At 38.8% G+C, this 20,925-nt stretch overlaps 1 protein-coding gene across 4 annotated transcripts in view; it reads left to right on the top strand.

The window, feature by feature from the left end:
* The first annotated feature begins 629 nt into the window (after positions 1-629).
* Positions 630-20,925, top strand: part of trappc9 (trafficking protein particle complex subunit 9) — a 151,938-nt gene continuing 131,642 nt past the window's right edge. Inside the window, exons 1-10 of one of the 4 annotated variants that reach the window (XM_088329003.1) lie at positions 630-889; positions 4,787-5,385; positions 5,804-5,833; positions 6,132-6,277; positions 7,332-7,457; positions 9,478-9,504; positions 10,314-10,435; positions 11,593-11,718; positions 11,858-12,074; positions 18,750-18,893. In XM_088329003.1, the coding sequence (XP_088185129.1) occupies positions 4,802-5,385; positions 5,804-5,833; positions 6,132-6,277; positions 7,332-7,457; positions 9,478-9,504; positions 10,314-10,435; positions 11,593-11,718; positions 11,858-12,074; positions 18,750-18,893 (1,522 nt within the window). In that variant the 5' untranslated portion in view covers positions 630-889; positions 4,787-4,801. The remainder of the gene's footprint in view (positions 890-4,786; positions 5,386-5,803; positions 5,834-6,131; positions 6,278-7,331; positions 7,458-9,477; positions 9,505-10,313; positions 10,436-11,592; positions 11,719-11,857; positions 12,075-18,749; positions 18,894-20,925) is intronic. The other 3 variants (XM_088329005.1, XM_088329006.1, XM_088329007.1) reach the window with 3 other exon arrangements.

Raw genomic sequence — 20,925 nt, 5'->3', positions numbered from 1 at the left:
ATCTATCTATCTATCTATCTATCTATCTATCTATCTATCTATCTATCTATCTATCTATCTATCTATCTATCTATCTATCTATCTATCTATCTATCTATCTATCTATCCCTCCCTCTCTCTCTCTCTCTCTCTCTCTCTCTCTCTCTCTCTCTCTCTCTCTCTCTCTCTCTCTCTCTCTCTCTCTCTCTCTCTCTCTATTTCTATCTCTATCTCTATCTCTATCTCTATCTCTACCTTGGTCATATCCCTCAAGAGGGGTGACCGATATCTATCTATCTACGCCCGCCTGTCCGTCTGTAGTCAGGCCTTAGCAAAAGCAAAGTACAGTACTGTATTCCAATTGAAACTTTCTGCCTTTACAACGAACAAACTTTGACACAATTGCTATTTAAAATGATTTTAGTTTATGTTCATATATTTGATTTGTCTTTAAAAAATGATAAACTGATTTAATTTGTTTCAGACTATTGATCCAAATTTTAGATTTATTTTAATAGTTTTGATATATTGTATTATATTGAAATATATTTTTGACCTGTTACATTATATTTTGGACAAGGGTCGTATAAAAGTTGATTTCTGTTGTACACGGACCATTGTTCCCGACGCAACGGAAAGTACTTGGAATTTTCAAAACAAAAGTAATATTATGCCTTTCTTCTCAGGTGCATCTAGCTAGCATTATATTAGCTCACACTGCTGTTATGCTAACTTTCTAAGTGATTTTTTTACTTACCGTCAACAGTTAAAAAACGGTGTGTTATGCTAAACTATGCGTTATTTGTTTCTTATTTTTTATGTTGAAAGTAACACAATATATTGTTGTTCTTCCTTCGTGAACCCGTGAGCTGAAGGAGGAAGCTGCAACATTTGACAGCTTGTCGAAAAGGTAAGTCCAAAAGCGAACAAATATGACCACGTTAAACGGTCTCGAGTTGAAAATTTGTTTCGAGATCATGTTTGCTTAGATTCCGTTTTGTTGTGATGTCGCTGGCGTGTTTTAACCAGACTAACGTGGACTAGCTTTCTAGCTAAGCTACTAGAGAACTGTCAATGAACATTTATATCGTTGTGTCCGATGGCATTCGCTAGTATGTCTAAAAGTCAATTCTTCACATTCGTTACTGTCTGATTATCCTCCGTTGAATATCTAAAAATTGGTCAATATAGACGTGCAACAATGATGTTTGTATTTATGTCTTTTGCTTAGTCTGGAGTGCCATGCATAATCTCGTTGCATACGAGGTTTCACAACGTTGATATCCAGTAATAATAATACACAGCAATGCAAGTCAAGTCACTCCAGTTGTAATTTGATTAAGACACCCGGTGAGCAGGAGTCAGTTTTATTAAAGAGACAATGTATATTATTTGAACACTATATGTCTCTGTATTGCGATCTCATCCAAAAGTAAAACAAGTAGATAAATAGTGTAACTTTTACTGGCAAATGGCGTCACAGTGTGGTATGCAGGGATAATGGCAGCAGACAGAAAATACAGTCATCAACACAGCCCAGAAAACCATTTATGGCCATCCTTTGATATTCAACACAGGATATTCGTACAGTAACAAATGTAAAAAATAAACAAATGAACAAGCCAACTCAATACATGGACAGCGACAACAACAAAAGTACATAAAAGAAATAAAAATAAGGACTAAGTATTCAAACAAAATAACAGTACCTTGTCAAACCTAAAATGATCAGATATAGTGACTAGAGCCTTGCAGTGGGTATCTCCCCGCACATGAGACACCTTAATGCATAATTGTAAGAAAATAAAATTGATAAATGCATTAATAATCGTGCACAGCACCATCTACATGTGGGAGCAAAATTCAAAGTCCAGCTAAGAAATGTCATCAGGAAATTACTCCAGGCGTTTTTCTAAAATAGTTAAGAAAACTTGACAATCTTGTGGAGAATAAATTCACAGAATGAATGAGTATCTTTTTTCCCAAATGTAAACATTTTAGGGTAGATTTAATCCATAGTGTGAGAGGGTAGAGCTGCCGACTTCCATCTTAAAAGGATCAGACGACGTGCTAACAAGGTTAAAAAGGCAATGATGTCTTGTACGGTTTTGGGTAGTTTTGAAGTAATAAAAGATATTCCAAGTAATGCTATTATACAGTCTGGTTTGACCGGTAAGCCAAATATTTTTGAAAATTTTAAAGATCTTCCAAGAAGCTAGGGATTAATTGCACCGTGCACAGTTTGAACTAACATCCATCTGTTTAGTCCAATGAGCCCTGTGAACAGTTTTAGTTTGAATCAGATCATGTCGTGCACATATTGAGGCGGTATGTACTGTCTTCAGCACATCCTCCCAGAGTAGATCTGGTATTTCGTGGCCAGTCTCATGCTCCCATTGTGTTTTGATTTTTATCAAGGAGCTCTTACTCAAGTCGCATATATGGACGTAAATAATTGAAAGACTATCTTTTTATAAGAGAAGGAAGAGGAACTTGGAACTTGTCTAAAGGAGTCTCATTTGGGAGAGTGTGGAAGCAGGCGTTCACACTGTGGGCAAGTAGCTGATTTTAAGGAATCTAAAAAAAGTTATTGTGAGGTATGCTGAATTTGGCCATGATCTGCTCAAATGATGCGAAGACATTGTCGATAGACTTTTAAGCCGCCTGCTGATAAATCATTATCATCTGTGGATGGTTCAAAGCTAGGATTTGCTGTTATTGGTGTAGAGCAGGGGTAAGCAACCTTTTTGGTTTGGAGTGCCACTCTAAAATTTCCGTGTAAATCAGTGTGCCACACCTAGATTAATGACTCGCTCAACTTTTTTTATAACTAACAGAGCTGTAATTTTACACCAGTCCAAATGTACAACATGAAAATACATTGAGGAAAACACGGCGGCTGAGTGGTTAGCGCGTCCGCGGCACAGTTCATGTAACTTTCATGAGATCGAACCTTCCTGTGTGGAGTTTGCATGTTCTCCCCATGCTTGCTTGGTTTTACTCCGGGCACTCTGGCTTCCTCCCACATTCTAAATACATGCATGTCAGGTTAATTGGCCGGTCCAATTTGTAACGAGGCCCCAAAATAGCTGCTGGCTTTGTAGAAGTTGCTTCCATTCCTAGCCACATTGGAGATGGAGTCATTTGTGCACATTGTAACCAATACTGAATGTTGTTTTGATTTGTTGCTCAATAGTAGAAACTGATATTTCAAAGCCCAAGATCCCCTGCAGTTTTTGTTCTCTGTAGAAATTCTTTTTAAATTCTCTGTGTCTTCTTGTCCCAAATAAGTCATTATCAATCCATCTAATTTCCCCTAAAGGCATGAGTTAGAAAGATTGGGAGACACTGGAAGAGGTAGACAAATTGAGGAACTGTATTCATCTTAATTGAGATAATTCTAGCAATCGGGGAAAGGTTTAGCTTAGCCCGTGCTCCAAATAGTCTGGTGCATTTTATTAGGGACAAGATTTCGAAATGACTCCGAAGAATGCGGAAAAATAGTCATATTCAGGGTTTGTATCGGTGCTAGTAATCCTTGAATTTTAATGTTGTGTTTTCAGGGATTAAAAAGTGCTTGAATTTTGGGTGAAGTGCTGGTAATGCTTGAAATTGTTGCCATGTTTCTGACCAAGTCTGCTTAAAAATTACGCCAACACTGCTGTCTGGTGGCCCATCTTGCCTGTTTTGTTTCTTCTTCCTTTTTGATTAATAGCAGCTGGCATTAGTTTGTACGGCCTTGTCCTATGAAGCGCCATCACCCTCTACAGCAGTGTTTTTAAACCCTTTTTGAACCAAGGTACACTTTTATTTATACAAAAGTTCAGAGGCACACCGTCCGTCGAAAATGTTTGAAAATGAAATTATGTCAAAGATTTCACTGTACCACCTCATAAGTAGGTAATTAGTATATACAAAGAAGAAATTAATACTTAAAATAAAAAAGAATGATGTGCAGTATTTGTTTTTATTTTTCACAATGCAATCTTAAACCGCTTTGTTAAACAAATTAAGTCATTAAATGTACTGTGCTACCTCATGAGCAGATAATTAGTATAGAAAAAGTATAGAAAAATCTACTGCCACCTACGGATATGGATGACTATTTCAGTTCCTTGTCTGAAGATGGCAATAATACTGAATAATGGCCTAATTTATTTGGAAAGATAAAATTGGGCAAATTCCAGTTGCATACTAGACACACTGGCTGAAAAACACTGCTCTACAGGACGCATCCAAGTTACATGCTACACATAAACAGGGCACTATTAAATGAGTATTAGTGTAAGGATTACGCACCGATTATGGATATTTATTATGGTCTGTGCAATAAATTATGGTAACGTTTGTCAGTGGTAAATTGTCATTGGAGCAATTTACTGGCCCTATATGGGGATAGATATGTTTCAAAATATTTACACACATATTGTTGAGATCCACAAATATATTTGCGATTTACTGAAGTTCTTAAAATAAATTGTCTTCATAAATGCACATGCAAAAATTAAAATCACATCTAAAAATCCCAGATATATATGTTGATCTGAAAAATACAGGTGCATTAGGACGGGTATATGAAAGATCTCTTCACAATGGGAGAGCTGCGCATTCCATTCCTATGAAACACAACTTGGAGATGACTAGCTTTTAAACTGATTTACACTGGATTTCTTCTTTTTATGGTACTGAAGAAATGGAAAAAATAGTTTTGAAAGTCCTTGAATTTGGCCATGAAAGAGGTGTACGAAACCGTGCATATGAAGGTATTAGGTGTGACCTTCACAATCTTTTATACTTCTGCCCCAAGGAGCCACATGGAAAAATGAGCGTCCCCGACTACATGCAATGCGCCGAAGACCACCAGTCTGTACTGGTGGTGGTCCAGCCAGTGGGCAATGTGCCTGAGGACCATTTCTTCAAGATCTACAAGCGCATCGCTAGTGTGAGTCAAGTTAGCATCCGGGACTCCCAGCGGATCCTCTACATCCGCTACAGGCACCACTACTTGTCAGAAAACAATGAGTGGGGTGACTTTCAGTCACATCGCAAGGTGGTGGGCTTGGTGGCTGTCACCACCTGCTGCTCATCCAAGGATTGGCCCCTGACGGCTGAGCACTTCCATGCCAAAAAGGAAGTATATAGTTCCACGCTGTATGACTCCAGGTTGCTCGTGTTCGGGCTCCAGGGTGAGATTGCTGATCAGCAGAGGACGGACGTGGCCTTTTACCCAAGCTTTGAAGATTGTTCTGACGTGGAGAAGAGGGTGGAGGACTTTGTTGAATCTATATTTATCGTCTTGGAGTCCAAACGGCTGGACCGTGCCACTGACAAATCGGGCGATAAAATCCCTCTGCTCTGTGTGCCTTTTGAGAAGAAAGACTTTGTGGGTTTGGACACAGATAGCAGGTGAGTTTCAAAGAAACACAAACAAACAAACAAAAAAAACAAAAACAAAGGAAAAACTCCTCCCTTTGGGTAATTGACAGTTCCTATCACATAATTTAGAGGTAAGATCTTGAGCACAAGCCTGACCCGAAATTCGACCCAAATCCTCCAATGACCTCAAAAAAATCAAGTTAAGTGGTCGAGCCCGGGCTGGATCGAGCTTTAATACCCGGCGTGGATTTTTTTTCGGTGTGATCTTACTTTTAACATAAACTACATCATGACATTTCAAGATTTCCCTCAACACGTTTGCTAAGCCTGGAGTGCAAAAAAAAAAGTACTGTATGCTGCCCTTCAAAATTAACATATTCTTAGCATTCTTTTCTTCATTTTTGTTTACCTTGCTTTATTTTGTTTACTCCTTTTTTCTTTCATACTGTCCTGTGAGTTTATTTTTGGGTGCAAAAAGGTGAGACGTCAAACTCCCTCAATGTGCCCCCCCCCCCAATGTACATCTAAAGATGCAGAATATTTTAAAATTTCAGTGTGTACCCCAAGCCTTGCTATAAATGAGTAACTATGCCCCATACCTTCCTCACCTCAAATTGATTGTCCTTAGATGTAGCTGAAAACTACATAAAGCTCCTCCCCTTTTTCCTGTGCTCGTTTCCTCGTTACCTCTCTGAAAACATAATTCGCACAGCTTGCATTAAAACACCATAAAGCCAAACCACAAAAAATCTCCACTTGGCTGCAATTTTTTTTAGGCATTATAAGAAACGCTGCCAAGGACGCATGAGGAAACACGTGGGTGACCTATGCCTCCAAGCGGGCATGCTGCAAGACGCCCTGGTTCACTACCACATGGCTGTGGAGTTGCTCAGGAGTGTGAATGACTTCCTCTGGTTGGGAGGTAAGTGTGTTACACAATAATTCAAGTTACAATGGCTCGGAATGCTTATACCATGAAAAATCCAGGCTTGTCCTTCTCACTCAAGGACAAGAAGACAAGAGTATGTGGGTAACCTCACTCATAAGTAATAGCATACAAGTATGTCTTGTAGATTTAGACAATTTCACTGAGGTTGCAGATTGTGTCTGAGAGCAGAGCATTCCACATCACGGGGGCCTGAAAGGAAAACGCTCATGAACCCGCAGATTTCCTTTTAACTTTTTTAAACTAATTTACTAGTAGACCAGCATTTTCTGAGCAAAGCCTCCGAGCAGGAACATAAGGGGCATTGCAATCAGTAATTGTGGCCTGTGCAGCCCTTTGACATTTTGTGATTAAGAGCTATACAAACTAAGCATGACCTGACTTAACTGGACCAGTGTGGGATTTTTGATGTCATCGTTAATGAAAAAAAGATTAAAGATCAAGAAGCAAAATGCTACTCCATTGAATAGGGAAACCTTGATCAGTAATAAAAACACTACATTGTTTTTGCAAGTATTAACTCTGGACATGGAAAGTTGCAATTTTGTTTCCCTCCTAGGGATAGTTTAAACAACCATATAAAGGCAGTTGATGAGTCTATTAGGTGATGGTGGATGCGAGAGTTTACATCTACATGCATTTTTATCTTGAAAACATAATTCGCACAGCTTGCATTAAAACACCATAAAAAGAACCGCAAATCTTAAAACACTAAAATGCTCAACTTAATATTTCAACGGACAATTGCAATTACATTCAATAAGTATCTAGCAATAAAGTAAGAGCCCCGCTACCTGACAATATTTTACCTCTAAAACAACTTTATTATAGGAACAAGTGCTAAACAAACCTAATGTTCAACTGTAACTTGATTAAGAAGTGGTGCATACACCACAAAACAAACATTCTGCACTTTGTGTATTTGCATGCTTCACACGTTTGCAAGCAATCCCAGCTTTTCCCAAATACAAGACAACAAAAATCCAATTTTCCATAATATGCCCATTTTATTGTTATTGTTGTTGCCCAGCTGCGTTGGAGGGTCTGTGTTCAGCATCTGTCATACTCCACTACCCTGGTGGCACTGCGGGTAGGACTCCCATGCACAACGCAAATACCTCGCTGCAGGCTGACGCAGGAAAATGCCACAGACCAGGTGAGTCAAAAAAAGCGCTGTTGAATTTGGGCTGGATTAAATGAAAGTAGGCTTTAAATTCAGATTTTTTCAGTGAGAATAGGTTTTGGACCCTGATACACGTCTACTCTTCCTGTTATTTACATGCATGTTCTGTTCCAAATAACATTAACTCTTACTATGATATTCCATTTTGTGAAGTCAGTTTGCTTGATGCACTCTTGCTTTTGTGAGCTCATCATAAAAGGCTCGAATGTTCCTCATTCACTTCAATAATTAGGGTGCAGTCGAGGGGTCTGCTTTTATCGACCCCGATATCAGCATAAGCTGCCTTTCTGGCGCGACCTTGGCGAGCCCTGCCAACATCACCATTACTTCAATACTTTTTTTAATGGCTTACCTCCAATTTGATGCTTTCAAATGGCCTATGTGTCCTTATATCTACTGCCTGCCACGTAATTGTCTGATTTTTGGACTGTGTGTTGTAACATGACGATTGTATAGTTTACAGCTAACATGGAAGTTTTGACAGGTCCAATTTATTTTTAGACTTTATTTGATACTTTTCCATTAGCTTAAGAGCAATAATCAGGGTTTGAATCATGTTCTGTTTTGTGTGGTCATGGGACGTTCACTAGCTAAGCCATGAATTAGGATTTGTACTGGTGCTAAGAATTTTTGAAAATGCTTGAATTTTAAAGTAGTGTTTTCAAGGATTGTAAAGTGCTTGAATTTTGGGTAAGGTGGGTGCAAATGCCTTAAATTGTTATCACGTTTCACTACAAGTGTGCTAAAAAAATGACGCTGACACTACTTTATGGTGGCTTCGCTTTGCCATTGCATTTCTTCCCTCTCGATTAACAGCAACTTGCATTAGTTTGTATGGCATTGTCCTGTGAAGCGTATTCCCCCTATATGAGTCGCTGCCAATCGGACAGGTGCATTCTACATTTAAATGGGGCACTAGAAATGTGTATCAGTGCAAGGATCGCGGATCAATTAGGGACGCTTGGTATGGGACATGCAAAAAATTAAATTTACTTTGAGGAAACGGTACCTTAACGGGAACCACTTCCTTCAACTGAAAATATAAGCTACATATTATCGTCATTTTACCCAACACTTATATGGGGAGAGATTTGTCTCAAAAATATATTCACACCTGTTGTTCAGATCCACAAGTATGTTCGTGATTTACTCCATCCATTATCTGCACTGCTTATCCTTGGTAGGGTCCCGGTGGTGCTGGACCCCATCCCCGCTAGCTTTCGAACCTGCAAACTCTGCACAGAAGGGCTGGTAGCTGGATTTGAACCCATGATTTAAACGCGCTACCCATTCTGCTGCCGTGCTGCCCCTGTGATTCACTAAAGATCTAAAAATCATGTCTTGATAAGTTTAAAAATTGCATATACGGTATAAATGGCAGATATATTTTTGGATCCGCAAAATAGATGATTCACATCAGATTTCTTTTTTGAGTGTTACTGGAGAAATTGAGAAATTGCCATTGAAAGTCCTTAAATAGTGCTTGGAATAGGCCTTGAAAAAGGTGTACAAACCCAAATGATTAGTCCATGCTCACAGCCAAGTAAAATTTTCGACTTGGACTCAAAACCTTCTAAAAAAAAGCCTTAAAATCTGCAAGTCACTAACTTTTTCTCACAACATGATGGAAGCTTATGGGTTAATCTCTTCACTTCTGTTTTCTAGAAACAGAAAAGACAAAGTGGTTTTCAAATCGTGAGCCTGTGAAATAACATCTGGGAACGTAACATTCGGTCCTTGAAGTAGGCTAAAGTTAGCTTAGCAGTATTTTTAGTTTTGTTCTTAAACTCCTCCAAGCTCTCTTGCTTCATTCTTTGAAAAAAACTTGATCGGGCAGAAGTCTGTTTAAGAGGTGTTTGTAAGGGAATCTTACTAACTAAATGTGTTGTCAAAGCTTAAAAAAGATCCTAACTTCTCTTAACACACTGAATGGAGTGTTATGATTAACACTGCTGACCTTGCTTTTCTGTCAACATGCACTCTCTCTCTGTAGGGGCTCAGGAGGTTCTCATTGACCCAGGTATGGCTTCTAACCTCTAGTTGCATTCCTCCCATCTTGCTGCATGCGACTTAATTTGTCATACTGTGATTTGTTTGCTTCTCGTATGTTTTCACTATTTAAAAAAATAAAATCATATTCTTTAAACAGGCTAGAAACATCAAAATGACAATAGGATAGTATTTTTGTTAAATTTATCTGCAGCTTTGCAAGATTAAAACCTAGCAACCAAATCATGGGTGGGGAAATTGTGTTGGCAGTCTAATGAAAGTTAGCGCTGTTATTTTAATGTCAGAGTGACTTACCTAAAGACACATTTTTCTAAATTCAGTTTTGATTCTCGGGAAGTTAATCCAGAAGCCAATCTATTAAGTCTCTTTCTCTTGTGTATTACAAAAACCAGTAGGTGGCACCACAACACAGAACAGAGCAGCATCATTTGAATTTGAGACTGCTTAAATTCCACTTGTTGAAAAGTTGTATTTTCAAAGGCAAACTTTTGCTCTCTTTCTATGCATCTTTCGAAGATTCACACACCATTACACCTGCAACATTGATCTACTTTTCTGGCCTAAAAAACAATGCAAAATCTCCCGTTTAAAATGGAAGCAGTTTAGCCCATCACGAAAACAAGTTCCTTGATCACAAACTTGATGTTGTGCAAAACTGAGTCTTTTATTTGTATCTGTGGATTATTTACACTTCGACCAGTCGAGTAAAGACCCCTTTGCTGGCTTCCCTTTTTTTCAATTTCATTAGTCTGGCATCAGACCACGCTGTGAGGTTATCTACACAAATCAGCTCCTTTTCCTCCTTTTCCCCGAGTGCAGGTGCCCTCACGGCTAACGGCATCAGTGCAGATACCAGCGCTGAGATCGGACGTGCAAAGAACTGCCTGAGCCCGGAGGACATTATCGAGAAGTACAAAGAGGCAATTTCCTACTACGGGAAGGTATATAAAAAATATAATCGGGGACTCACACATGGGGTGGAATCATCGTGAAATCTTTTTATTTTAATTTTTTTTTATGAATTAATTCATGGCAACAAGAAATAAATTTTCATGCATCAAAAGCATCTCGGGGTAGTGTAGATGGAGCGAAGTCTGCGGATAATATCTTGGACCTTTCTTTTCTTTTACCTTCTTTGACATAAGGGAAAAAAACAACCAGAAGCAGATATAATCTTTAAGAGTCAAATTTATAGGTCAGCTTCCGATATGTTCACTTCTTTAGTTGTTTCTTCTAAATGACAGTGTTTCCTTATGTGGAGTGTGCTTACCTGACCAAGAGGAGCACAGTCTTAACCCAAAAGAATACAAGAGTCATCATTTTCCCAAAAAGAAACGGGTTCTTGTGTTCTTCAGGGTTAAATCCGTTCCTGCAGCCCTCTGCTGCAATTCTTATCATTATGAACAAGCCTCTCTCTAATCAAAATTTAAAAATCAGATGTCTTTATAAATAGACATGCAACATCAAAAATTGCATTTGTAATTCGTAGATATATTTATGGATCTGCAAAATACACGATTCACACCGGATTTTTCTTTTAATGGTATTATTTTGGGCATTGAAAGGTGTACAAACTCTGTATATAGTTGCCAAAATGTATTTATTTATTAAATCATTAGTGGTTGTAAGAGGAAAAATGGAGGATTTTATTATGGCACATTGAATGAGAAAATTCTTTGTCTGAAAAAAACTATTCAAATACATTTTGAATCAAATGGAACAATAGTACATCTAACTTCTCTAAGCGCTTACTGAGAACTGAAAATGTTCGTTACCTGTTCAGTGTATTATTTACTGCATATAATTATAATTGCCTTTTCTCCAGCACCTGCTCCTCCTACTTAGCTGAATCTTTCTCAATGAAATTACAAAGCTATCCTGTTATGAATGAAATTTTAATAACCAGACAATGAGTGTGCAAGTGGAGTGAAATAATGGATGGCAAGATAAATCTCATTTCAAGTCTCAAGTGGAAACAGCAGGTGCACACCAAAAGGGAAAAAAAAACTCACTTGAGCGTGTTTGTCATGCCACCTGTGCTCCAAGAAAGGCGTCAGATGTTAAATAAGCATCGTGTTGATTTCCTATACTTTTTTAGTACAAGAATGCAGGTGTTATTGAGCTCGAGGCCTGCATCAAGGCAGTGCGGGTGCTGGCCATCCAGAAGAGGGCCAGAGAGGCTTCGGAGTTCCTGCAGAACGCAGTTTATATAAACCTGGGGCAGGTGAGACATATTTAAACAATACCCTTAAATATAACATTATTGGTATACAATATATTATTTATATACAAACTGCTTTTTGTTTTGTCCGATTAACTCTGTGTCTGTCCCCCTTCCCGCTACTATTACCACTCTTCTGTAGTTATCAGAGGAGGAGAAGATCCAGCGCTACAGCGTCTTGTCTGAGCTGTACGATCTGATCGGATTCCGCCGCAAGTCTGCCTTTTTTAAGCGTGTGGCCGCCATGCAGTGCGTGGCCCCCACAATCCCGGAACCGGGCTGGAGGGCCTGCTACAAGCTGCTACTGGAGACGTTGCCCGGGTACAGCCTCTCCCTCGACCCAAAGGACTTCAGTAAAGGTAGTACAGAATTGAATTGAATTGGGTTTATTGTCGTTATAGTCATTACATGAAACGAGATTAGACGTGGCACCCCAGGGTAAACAATAAACATGTAATAAAGACTTTTTGAAGAGAACAAAGACTATCAGGATAAAAAGCAAAAAAAAATGTCTACAACATTGTGCCTAGAGATTGGCCTAAATCATAATAAGAGTGAAATGTTTGTGAATAAAAATATAGTGCATCGTAACAATAGCGCAATGAAAAGAACAACTACATTTAGCAGCAACAAAAACCCAAAATAGGAGCTCAACTCAGTTCAACTTTATTTATAAAACCCTTGAAAACAGCCAGAGTCCTGTACACAAACATGGGTAACAAAATAAACTATATAGACCTTGAAAACTGGTATACATATACAGTCTTGTGCAATAACATTTAGCGGCAAGAAAAGAAAAAATAAAGTTGCAAGATATATTTTCACAGTTTTATGTCCTTGTTTAGGGTGGTGCTGAACCTGCTAAGTCTGTGATGTCAGGATAAGACAATTGAACTTGTTTTAATGGATAGTTTTAACAGTTGACTAGTTTGTCAGTGCTTAGTCCCTACAGAATGTTTGAAACATTGCAGCCAATGAGTCGCACTACAAACAGATTGGCGGCTTATTCTCAGCTTGTTTATTGAATATGACTTCAACAGTGTAGATGTCGAAGAAATACAATTACCTACGTGTAAGCCTCTACAATTGTGTCGTGTTTTATACGATTTCTTACTAAAGTATTTCAATACGATCATAGTCAGAAATCAATACGATTTTCATTTTGCTATTCTATTCCTTACTGGGTAGATCTCCCTGCTCTTAATCATACTGTGCCTTTGAGACAGCTTGCGGATGTCACTGCTGTTCCCTTAGACATGCGCTCTTGAGATGTCTTAACAAAGTCATTATACTAGTGACATAAATGTTTCATGCTCCTCTTTAACTCTTTTGTTGTGCATAACTGACACTGTGAGTATGCTACTTCATTTCATAATTTTTGTGAATTATTTTTTTGAAAAATAATTTCTTCATTTGATCAGTTTACTCTGTCACGTAGGATTTGTCAGTGTTTAGCGTGCCCTTGTAGACATTCTCTGTAAACGGTATGATGAATGACGTTTATTTGAGCACAGCACAAAAAAATAAAAACTGCAACAACCACTAATTTATAAAAGGCAACAACAAAGTATTTGCACAAAACAAGTAAACAGAGCTTCACCCCACAAACGTACAATTAAAAAAAAGGAGTTGATATTTTAAACTTCTAATAGCGTCGCTAGTGACCCGTATATCACATGATCCCAACGTAAATCTTTAGAGGGGAAAAAAAAACATTTCATGCTCATGATATCGGTAATTTGCCCCCAGTTGAAAAAAAAAACATGACTAAATAATCTATCCGACACTGGTAAATTTGTTTTACATACACATACAAACTTGATGTGCTGCATCTCAGTACAATAAAGTGTACATTTATTGTGTATACAGTGTGTAGAGTACATTATTTTTATTTATTTTTTGCAGATGGTAAATCAAGCATCTGAATGAGTTTACTTATTCAATGCAGTCATTTTTGATATAAACAGCTGGTAATGGAAGGTACAGCTTTACCAGAGGAAGGCTAGTTTGCATCACACACGCAGGAACTTGCCGTCTTTCCAGGAGTGCCTCTTCAGGCTTTTCTGCATTCAAGCAAACACTTGAAAAAAGAGAGACCGTCCGCTTTTATTGGGCCTCAGTGACGAGGCCTCTCGGCTCAGCATACTCTCAACCCTTCAGCTCTTCGCAGCCACTCCACTGCCTTTTGAGCGCTGGCGGCATAAAAGATCGACATAAGGGCTCAGGGACATTGACGTTATCTCCCATGATCGCTCTTTAAGGGACAGAGGAAGAGGATTCTTCTCGTACAATGGCTCACCTTGTTTGCCCTTTTTATGCAGTGTATAGCAACAAGCTGCAGTTTGAATAAGTCAGTTAATATGGCCTTTCAGTTTTTACGATGACAATGCAAAAATCACTCAAATAAGAAGTGTGGTTGTATTGTGCCTTCTTATAATAAATACAATGGAATATTGCAAGCGCTGCAAAAAATGCTGCTTCATTTGCTGAAGCGTTTGCCCATATCAAGTATTTCTTCGCTATATTTTAACTTATCTCTGTGGTAAGAAAAAAAGTAATCCTTAATCTGATTCTAATCTTTTTTTCTACAAAAACATTTTGTTTAATTATTTCCATATTTATTTTCTGACGTGGCAGATAATTTTGTTTACTTTAAGGATACCGTATATATTTTTGGGGATTACTAGAATATACAGTTAAAATACGGAAAGCCAAGAAAAATACTACTTAAACTGTGCTAAATTTACAGCATTTTAATTGACATATTGCTTTGCGTTGAGGAGAGCCCATTGTTTTGTGATGCAAATGTGTTAGATGTGGGGCAGAGGAAGTTAAGCTAAATATAGAAACAAAGTAAGCTAAAGGGTACTGTTATTTTAGAATAATGTAGCGCAATACAAACATCTGCAGTACATTAACCATCTACTCCAATCCAGAGCAACTTCCTGTAAATCAACCATCCATCCATTATCTGCACCGCTTATCCTCAGTGGGGCTGCGGGAGTGCTGGAGCCCATCCCAGCTATCTTCGGGCAGTGGACAGGGGACACCCTGAACTGGTCGCAGGGCACACAGGGACACACAACTCACTCACTCATTCCCACTTAGGGACAATTTGGAGAGGCCAATTAACCTAACATGCACGTTTTTGGAATATGGGAGGAAACCGGATTTCCCCGGAGTAAACCCACGCAAGCGCGGGGAGAACATGCAAACTCGAAACAGTAAGGTTTGATCCCATGACCTCAGAACTGTGCCACACACGCGCTAACCACTGCTCTGCCGTGCTGCCCATCTGCAAATCATTTTTATTCTAATAGTAAAGGATTAAAGTCATAAGCAGGTTTGTAAACATTTAATATTACTCTATCGTAAGTAATTCACAGATAACACTGTTACTGGAAATGGAAACCGACTTTTTGAAAATAAACAAAGCAAGTAATGTGTAACATAAGACACTTTCAGATTTTGGTCTTGATCCAAATCCATTTGCAATAAAAGTAGGCCTCGCTGTATCTCGTAATACAATGCTATTGTTTAAATATACAGGGGTCGTACAGGTGCATGAAATACTTGAAAATGCTTAAATTATAATATTGTGTTTTCAAAACAGATAAGTGCTTGAATTTTAGGTGAAGTACTTGTAAAGGCGTGACATTATTTCCATTTTTCTCAACAAGTCTACTTAAAAATGACACAAACACTGCTCTCAAGTGGCTTGGCTTTCCCACTGCCTTTCTCCTTTCCTCGTGATTAACGATAGCTGGAATTAGTTTATACAGCATTGTCCTATGCAGTGTCATTGCCCCGTACAGGTCAGGCGCATGCTACACCTAAACAGGGCATTAAATGTGTTTTATTGCAAGCATTACATATCAATCATGGACATTTATTATGAGCCTTGCAAAAAAAAGGTAGCGTTTCCAAGTGGTAAATTGTAATAGGTACAATTTTCTGCAACTTAAAATGTAAGGTACATATTACTGTTACTTCTGACCCAACACCTTTATAGGGATAGATTTGTTTTAAAAACAAATCTAGGGGCGATTTACTCATATTTCTTGATAAATGCACATGCACGATTAAAAATCACAGATATATTTGTGGCTCAGCAAAATACAAGATTCACACTGGATTTTTTTTCTTTTAACGGTACTGGAGAAATTAGAAAATTGGCTTTTGAAGTCCTAAGTGGTTTAATTTGGCCATGAGAAATCTGCACAAACCCTAATTAGAATCAAACAATTGTAAATAATAAACAATATCTAAAGTAGTTCATTTTGGAACAAATCCAAAGTAGGATTGTTCCTCATCTAAGACCCAGTGTCACTGTGCACTTGTATAATAGTACTGTCTGCCCTAAAGGCAGGAGATATGTAAGTTTGTCTAGCAGTACGCTCAGTGATGCATCCTAATGAAGCGGATGCGCTTGACGACTATGTGCAACTAATGTCTTTTTAAGTACCTCAAGGCCGTGCTTAAATCTCCCTGATCCCCCTCTTTTTCTGTACACATTCCCCTCCGTTTCATACCACAATTTGTTGTTTACATCATTTTCCCATTATAGCAGCGGTCCCCACCCGCCGGGCAGTAGGCCATTTGGTACTTTACCGCACAGAACGAAAAATAGGTTCCATTATTTTTTTTTTTATTATTGTTTTTTGGACACCGCAACAGTCACACCAAACAGGAACTGGGTGTGGTTGATGTAATCAGTGGGTACATACACGAATTTTGGACAAATCTGAATGAATCGTTTACATGACTGTTTACAGGGGTTGTGCATTTGTCCCCAATGTATGTGACAATAATCGGATTGGAAGGGGCAAAGCATGGGCATTGTCATCCCACAAGTAGATGTATTTTTCCCATTTAACATTAAATAAGAGATGATTACAGTCACTTTACTCAGCACAATTAACAAAGTACTGTGCTCGTCGAGACAGAAAATGTAATGGAAATGTCCCAAATGAATCAACCAATTCACATCAAGCTTGTTTGGCGAGTTAGCCAAAGTTTGTGTGTATTATTCTGTACAAGTCCACAGCACAAAAAATAATCCCAAATGGAGAAACTTAATTTGGGTCGGGGTTGGGCTTTAAAGTCTTCCTTACCTCTAGTACTAGCATAAATCATCTGAATTGAAAGGAATAACCCAACCATTTCAATGGGACTATTTGAAGTTGGACTAACACTATAATTGGATTTCTGTGTGTGTTTATTGCATTACGTAACCTGAACGTAGGCAATATTCTGGTGTCAATCAGACCATTGCCTGCATGTAAACATACCCAATGTGACTAACACCATTATGCCTGATGTGTTCCATGCATGAGTAAACTAGTGGTCTTGGAAAACACTTTGGAAATTGAGGAAAGCTTGAGCTATGGAGTTCGAAGATACAAGCAGTGCACATGGACAACAAAACACAACACACTTTTAGCAAGGGTTGGTTTGTCTGGCATACTTGTATTTTACATAACTTGCAGTAATGCGGCATAATGGGACACATTACCATAGTGATCAGTGTGTGTTGCAGTGTGTTGGTGCAAAAAGGTTGTGGCCAATGTCATGTGATATTCATATGAGGTTATGAGGTCACCCATTTTGCACATAGTTAGACAGTGGATTTATGTTTATTATTGTTGTTGTTTTTTTTCTTATAATAATATTATCTTTATAGGAAAAGTACAAACATATTTAATTCTGATGTCTGGCCCGATCGCAGAAATATTGTCAAATATTATACAGATTCGTAGTACAGAAAAGGCTTCAAATTTTTCTTAATAGACTCCCCCAACCTGAAAGCACTATTTGAAGACATTTTGGGGGCGGGCAACTGGCCCACAGATGGATTTTGGCCCATTTCTTTTTAAGGTTGCATCAAGTGCGCAGATTCATAATGGAAAACATAGCCAGTGAAGGAATCACATTTAAGGTTTGTTCAGGGGGCAGCCAAGCCAGGAGGAATAAACTTCATTGAAATATCGCTGCCAACTAAAAACTCTGACGCGATTCAACATTATTGCAGGTCTTGCTTTCACAAGATTGGTTTGCAAATACAATAATCACTCGGCTATCGCGTTTAATGGGGACCAGAACCCCACAAAACCCCCACAAAAAGTGAAAATCTGCAAGAGTCAATCTCCGAGATGAGATCCTGACTGACTCAAGAGTATACGACTGAACAAACTAGCAACTATAGATCTACAAATAAAAACACGGAATACCAAATTTCAGTTGAATGACTGGTCTTTATTGCCATTATACATAAGTACAACAAAATTGTAGTTCCAAAAAGCTATATAAAGAGTGGCTGGCTAGCTGCACGCTTGCACTGGGTATCTTTGAATTGAGACATTTGGACACATTGGCTTGTGCGTCTACCCACCCCAGCTGTTTGAATGACAGCATATACCAGCTTATCACCGTTGCACACACACAGCCACGCCAACCTAACACACAAAACCCTCCCTAACCTGCCCCCATGATAGCATTTTTGTGTGCAGTATGCTCAGAACACAATGCACAATACGTTGATATCAATGTCAATAAAGACGATTCAATTCAAAATCCGCAAAAGATCAACGAAAACCGAAGCTCGAAGTAGCTATGGATTACTGTATTGCCGTACTCGCCTGCCCCTCATCAGTGGTCCCTGTCAGGCTCCCCTCCCGCTACAATGTTTTCCCTCCGGCTTCTCGTTCTTTTCCCCCACTCATTGAGTCAACAGTAGACAGCTGAGAACGAAGCAGATGATCTTTTTGGGTGCTCAGGGTCTTATGTAACAGTCTGTTTAAGGCTGCTATGCTTTTAGGGTGTCATTTGCTGTGGCTGCAAGCGGCTGAAGCAGCATTTTTGTGTCATGAGTGGGCTGGATAAATAACGCTTTTTCATCCGGATGTCACCCACAAAAACATCGCATTTGGGGAACTCTCCAATTACTGCTCTGAAAACAGAAAAATACTCCTAAAACACATTTTGGCATCATTTTTTCATTGTCTGTATACTCACTTTTCTGCTTGCTATGGCAGGGACTCACCGAGGCTGGGCTGCTGTTCAAATGCGTCTTCTGCACGAGCTGGTGTACGCCTCCCGCCGCATGGGTAACCCCGGCCTCTCCGTCCGCCACCTGTCCTTCCTGCTCCAAACCATGCTGGATTTTCTGTCCGATCAAGGTCAGTAGACCTTACAAAAAGAGAAAGAAGTTAGTAAAACAAGGCCTTTTTGCTGCATGAATAGATGTTTTATTTCAACCCGGGCTTGAAAAGAAATCAAAGAAATAAAACAACTATTTAGAAACAGCCACCCTGGCCATTTGTGATAGCAGTACCTCATTAGTGTGTAGTCCACAACAAAGCTGCTTCCTATTTGGACCAAGTGCAACATTGTGCTCCAACCAGAAATCCTGTGCCAACGGTTTGAGTTTTTACCTAAGCAGCATGAGCTCAGCAATCTTCTGGCCACACAATAGAGACCCGCTATAATCCCCGTTGGGCCACTGTGCATGTGAATGGACCAAGAAATGGTAGGAGGAGTTAAGTTATGATTGAGTGAAAATGCACAGGGAGCTTTTCCTTTTTTTTTTTTTTTTTATTTATTTATTTTTTTTTATAATTACTGCACTGCCAATTCATCCGCTGGTTTCAACTAAATTTATAGCAATTCAATCACTTTTTTTTCTGTTACTGAACATGTCCTGTTCTTTTTGTGTGTAATAGCTGCTTAGTCTGAGCCCATAGTCTATCAAGTTTCTAATGCCTCCAGCCAGCTCGGTAGCCTAGATGGAAGGGCGCCCGGGACTGGGAGGTCGCTGGTTCAAGCCTCGGCCGAGTCATACAACATTGGTACCCATTGCCTCCCTGCTTGGCGCTCGGCATTAAGGGTTGGATTTTGGGGGGTTTGGTCACCTAATGACTCCCAACACAACACTGTTGGGTCTAAAATGGCGGCGCCGTTTGGCTGCAGCTGCATCGACTCGCTACAGTTTAACTGGCGGCGACGAGTCACGTCGATAGCTTCGCGTGACAAAATTATTTCCGTTAGATATCATGTTGATGGTTGATACTGGCTAAATAAAAAAAAATAAAAAATACAAAATACAGTCACGTTTTAGATCTTTTTAAGGAGACATGTCACATTTAGTGAGGGTTTGCCCATCTTCATCCCTGGAACATTTGGGAATGCTTCAATTATTTTCAAGTCTTGCATACGAACAAAATATAACTTACATTTTTGGATTGCTACGTTGTTTATTCATTCTCTGTTAGCCGAATAAATTAAGCGTATATAAACGCCACTTACGATGAGTATGTTAGTTTTTGAATTTCAGAGCAATGGCACTGAACAGGTTTAATATCTAAAATCTTTTAAATATACAGAATTTATGGGGCTCTGCCAGTGGCCAAGCAAGCCACTCATATACTTATCTAATTTGTTGTCCCCCAATTGAACTGCTATTATTTGTATCGAAAACCACACTAGTGTTTTTACTCATTTTTGAGTCAAAGGAAGGTCGACTTACATTGCACAAAAGATCAGATTTGTAGCGACTGACTTAGTTACCAGTGCATTTCCTCTGTCATGTCAATGTAATTCTATTTACAACAAATAGTCAACTTGTTGACAGAGTATGCTTCTTTTTTATATTACTGCATCAGTCCACAATGTGTCTTATCGAGGACGTCAGGAAGATGATTTCTGGTCCCTTTGGAGTTAATCGACTTGATGGACGGTCGGAATATATTTTTGTAAAAATACTTCTAATGGTGATTGTCAGATAATTATTATTTTTTTGTCTATACTAAAATCAAGATAAAAGTCTGTAAAAACTCTGGAGTTTGATGGGGTGGGATGGTGGCCAGATCTAGAAGGGTTACAACAAACTCTGTCTTCAGGGATTCTATAAAGTAGCAAAACATTAAATATATATTTATATATAAGTAAAACAATTGCCATTTTAATCTTGAGGAAAAGTTCCTCCACATGCCGAGAATGAACAATTTCCAACCCACTTATGCATAACATAAATCAGTTAAGGGAAAGCACAGCAAAATGAGCAACTATTACAAGTGATTGTAAATAGCTGTTTATTTGCAGTTTTTTAAATTTTAAACTTTATTATGTGTCTGCGGCACAGCTTTCGAAAAATATCCCGGGTTTTTTTCGGAAAAGATTTGAGCAAGCAAATGATTTTTTTTGTGTGGACTT

Source organism: Urocampus carinirostris, chromosome 2 (assembly GCF_059441175.1).
Source record: "Urocampus carinirostris isolate Australia breed hairy pipefish chromosome 2, RoL_Ucar_1.0, whole genome shotgun sequence".
Classification (NCBI taxonomy): domain Eukaryota; kingdom Metazoa; phylum Chordata; class Actinopteri; order Syngnathiformes; family Syngnathidae; genus Urocampus; species Urocampus carinirostris.
The sequence above is the reverse complement of the archived record's forward strand: the minus strand, read 5'-3'. Positions and strand labels throughout refer to the sequence as shown.